At 50.2% G+C, this 3,996-nt stretch overlaps 1 protein-coding gene across 6 annotated transcripts; it reads right to left on the bottom strand.

The window, feature by feature from the left end:
• Positions 1 to 827: 827 nt before the first annotated feature.
• On the bottom strand, positions 828 to 3,396 carry LOC100284020 (ring canal kelch). 6 transcript variants are annotated; one of them, XM_020553381.2, is made up of 4 exons: positions 3,218 to 3,396; positions 3,067 to 3,135; positions 2,476 to 2,553; positions 828 to 2,260 (listed from the first exon to the last, which is right to left on the bottom strand). In XM_020553381.2, exons 3-4 carry the CDS (start codon positions 2,500 to 2,502, stop codon positions 1,034 to 1,036), a joined length of 1,254 nt encoding a protein of 417 aa, XP_020408970.1. In that variant the 5' UTR covers positions 2,503 to 2,553; positions 3,067 to 3,135; positions 3,218 to 3,396; the 3' UTR covers positions 828 to 1,033. The 6 variants fall into 6 exon arrangements, with proteins under 6 accessions (XP_020408970.1, XP_020408969.1, XP_008643767.1 ...); XM_020553380.1 differs by having other exon boundaries at positions 2,476 to 2,682; positions 3,067 to 3,396; XM_008645545.2 differs by having other exon boundaries at positions 3,067 to 3,396.
• Between the last annotated feature and the right edge of the window lie 600 nt (positions 3,397 to 3,996).

Genomic DNA, 3,996 nt, shown 5'->3' with positions numbered 1-3,996 from the left:
AAAATAAAATCAACATCTATATCTTCAAATGGATTTTGACCCTGTTTGGATCAAGATAACATGTAGCAGCTAATAATTAACTCTTTGATCTAAAAAAGTTTAACTGATTATTAGCTAAATACTAACAATCATTTCGCTAGACAAAACTAACTTATAAGTGCTAGTTTGGGAATCTCATTTTTCCAAGGGATTCCTAAATTCTCAAAGAAAAATGAACTAATTTTCCTTGAGAAAATGGAAATCTCCTAAAAAAAAGGGTTTCCCAAACTAGTCCTAACAGCAAATATTACCCTTTTACTTTGCTAACTATTAACAGATAATATATCTAAATAGAATCTTATTCTGATAATATATGTTATAATATGCTCACGAAAGGTATGCTTAGATTATCTTATATGGATATGGATTTTCTGTTGTCGCAATCTTCTTCAATATCAGAGTGGTTAATTGCATGAATTTTCTATTACTTATCTTCTCCTATTTGAACTCGTGGTCCGTGGTCCGTGGTCCCTAGTCCTTACGCGCGATAACACTCCAACCGCTCCACTCTCTACAAGTGACATGGACTGCATTGCCAACGTCAAGGAAAGGTATTTTGAGTATTGTTTTTATCAGAAGAAAAATGCAAGAGGATCGTATTCTCAGATGTGAGGGCATGAGAATGATCCATGGCTGCACCTAATTTCGGACGTTGACCCGGGACAACTTGTCAGGTCGGGAACACAGGTTTGAATGGGCCATTACCAGGACAAGTCTTCTCTTGGAGATACAGCGACTGAAGGAAATTAATATTCTGAAGAACGAATACTAGAAGAAGAAGAAAAGTGTGTAATGTGATCATAATAAATCTGTATACTGTATACCATATAAACTGTATTTGTAGTTTTATACAACGATCACGCGCGTTCTTCAGATGCCTGTAATTCTCGCTTATTTAATTAGCACTCTTGAGCAGACATGGAGATTTCTCACGTACTTTTTCATTGCGTGATTCTAGTAACTTATAAGCATAACTCATCAGGGAGCAAGACAGCTAGACCTCAAGAACTTGGCAATGGAGGATGTTGTTCTTGGCGCGGCTGCGACCAGCGAGGTTGGACAACAGGCCCGTGACAAAGCTCTTGGTATGCGCTTTGCCGGCGAGGGTCTGCCACCTCTGCTTTCCCGCCTCGGCCGCCACCTGGACGGCCGAGACGCTCATGTCGTTGCGGACGACGAAGAGCCTTCCGTGGAGGGCGACAATGGCAGCCGCCTGGGAGCTCCCTCGGTGCTGCTTGCTGTCGGCGCAGGTGCTCCACGCGTCCACGGCCTCGTCGTAGGCCCTCAACCGGCATCCGTCCATGCACTCTGCAGCATAGAGCCGGCCGTTGAGGCACGCGCTGGCGCTCCGCCAGCCGGTGACCATGCCGTCGAGGACGATGGACCACGAGTCAGACTCCGGGGAGTATGCCTGGCTTAGCACCTGCTGCTGCGCGCCAATACCCTTCACGAACCACCGCCCGCCATGCACCGCGCTGACGAACGGCGCCATCGGCGCGGCCATCTCGGCCACGAAGGACCAGCGGTTCTTGGCCGGGTCGAACACCTCAGCGGACCTGAGCCCGCCGCCGCCACCCTCACCGCCCGCGACGTACAGGCGGTTGCCCATGACGCACACGTCGAAGAACTGCCGGCGGCGCAGCATGTCCGGCGCGCGGTGCCACCGGTTGCTCCGGGCGCTGTAGAACACCACCCGCCGCATGGCGCTGCCCCTGCGCGGGTCCCTGCCGCCGAGCAGGTACAGGTGGCAGCCGCCGAGCACGGCGCAGCCGAACCCGTCGGCCTCCGCGTACTCGCCCGGCACGGGCGGCAGCGCGCGCCACTCGCCGCGCGACGGGTCGAGCACGTCCCACGACACGCGCCCGTCCCTGCCGTCGCGCTTCACGGCGTACAGCCACTGCTCCGCGAGCCCGAGCCGCCGGCGTAGGCCGTAGAAGTAGTTGCCGGCGAGCAGGCGGCACCACTTCCGGCACACCAGCCTCAGCTTCCAGTGGTCGGCTCTGGGCACCCGGATGAGACAGGCAATGGCGAGGTCGTCCGGAAGGCCTGGGAGCAGCGGGCACGCCCCTCCGCGGCTCCGCTCTGCGCCCGGCCGTGGCTTCAGCGGGTGGATGGACGCCCTGAGGCTCGGTTGCACGCACGCCTTCGACACTGGGATTCGCCTCGCCGCCGCCGCGGCGGATGATCTGTCCACTCGGCAAAAGCATGCAGAGCTGTCAACCTGCGGCGAACCATCACAAGAAACAAAAATTATTTGGCAGCTCAACAAATTAGTATCAAGAAGTAGGCCTTGGGAATTAAATTGATTGCATTTATTTTCGTATAAACGTGATTGGCTGATGAAACTTTAGAGTGATCAGACAAGAGCATGAGACAGACACTGAATGAATGGTGTCATGAAACAGCAACTACTTACAGAAGTAGTTGAACAACTACCTTGTGGGGGACCAAATTTGATGGCATCCCATGCAAGTTTCACCGTGAAGGGCATTAGCAACCGTCAATACCTTTTCTCTAGAGGAAGCAGTGCTGAATGTATTATAATGCAGCTAAGCAACTCGACGAATTTTCAGCAGGTAAACTGTAATCCACTTGTTCTACTCAGCCCAGAATTATGTGCGACTACATTAAAAAAAGCATAATCTTTTCCAGAAGAACGTCAGTAATTCTCAGATAGAAAATTCGCCGAAAGGAAATATCTAGATGCATGTGCGTTAAAAAAGAAAGAACATCTAGATGCTCGTACTGATAGACGCACACAGACTTCTATCCGAAATAAGATTGTTTGGCCATTCTTTCCTCGTGTGCTTCTTCAAAGTGATAGATCGATGAGAAAATACGGTACGATGAACTGATGGTCTGACTGACTTGGAACAACAGTCTTACGGGCCAAAACTCAGAAGCGTTAGTGATTTCCAAACGACATGCGTAAGCTCAACTAAAGCAACCCAACGATGGTATGTTTGCAAATAATCTAGGAATATATATATAAATCCAGGAGAGGAAGAGGAGACGAGAGAGACTCACCAACGGAGCTGGTCGGTTTCTTCTGTCCATGGCTGCTCCTCAAGCAACGAATCGACAAGCTGTCTACAGCTGCAAGAATAAACCGATCACGAACAGGACATCTCAGTTTGCCTCCGAGCCGAACCGCTGGAAGAAGTTGGGAAATGGCAACCTCAACCGGATTCTTCCAACCAGAAACTTCTTCCAGCACCCTGCTGCGCAACTGCGAGGAGACAGGAGAGGAAGACGAGAAAGAAGTAGCGACTGGCGACACTAAATAGCTCCTCGCATTAAAGCCTGTGCGTGTGTGCCTGCTGGTGGACCCTACGGGCCTACGGCACACAGAGCACTCGGCAGCCGGACAGGGCAGGGCGCCAGCACAGGTCCCCCCCGGTTGCTGTCATTTCGTCTCCTCCTCAGTCAAGCACCCCTGTTCGTCTCGTCTGCCTGGCTGATCGCTAATTGCCAGAAGATTATCCTCCGGATCATTTGGGTGCTTGGCAGCTGACCAGCTGGTCTCCTGATGCTGAAAGATGAACTCCTAAATTTTGCAGTGTAGCGTAACAACTGTTTTGTTTCTCCTGCTGTTTGTTTCTTTGGGTCAGTTTGGCATAGCTTCACCAATTAAAATATAAATCCTAGTAAAAAAAATTCATCGTGGAGAAGCTTCAACGGTAAATCTGAGATGTAGCGCTCCATGTCTAAAGTACAATTTTGGTGAAATAACCTGTTCTACTTGGGCTTGTTCCTTCCGACAGTCATGAAGAGAGGGGTAAAGAGACGCAGAACAAAGGGCTTGCGAAGTGCCAAAAGAAAGTTGATATGTGACCATTTGATTTAGGTTGTAACGAGTGATTCCAGGGGCGGATCCATAGGAGGGGCAAAGGTGGCCATGCCCCCTTCAATTTTTGTAAAACCTTCTACGCTGTCACACCTGGATTTAAAGGATAA

The sequence above is a fragment of the Zea mays genome, chromosome 5 (genome assembly GCF_902167145.1).
Source record: "Zea mays cultivar B73 chromosome 5, Zm-B73-REFERENCE-NAM-5.0, whole genome shotgun sequence".
Lineage (NCBI taxonomy): Eukaryota > Viridiplantae > Streptophyta > Magnoliopsida > Poales > Poaceae > Zea > Zea mays.
Note: the sequence above shows the minus strand (reverse complement) of the source record. Positions and strands in the feature narration are given on the sequence as shown.

Excerpts from the sequence above, each read along its gene's own strand:
- LOC100284020 (XM_008645544.2), bottom strand. The coding sequence starts at position 3,096 with ATGGACAGAAGAAACCGACCAGCTCCGTTG. Across the intron at positions 2,261-3,066 it reads GAAACCGACCAGCTCCGTTG|GTTGACAGCTCTGCATGCTT; the intron begins GTGAGTCTCTCT and ends GGTTCGCCGCAG.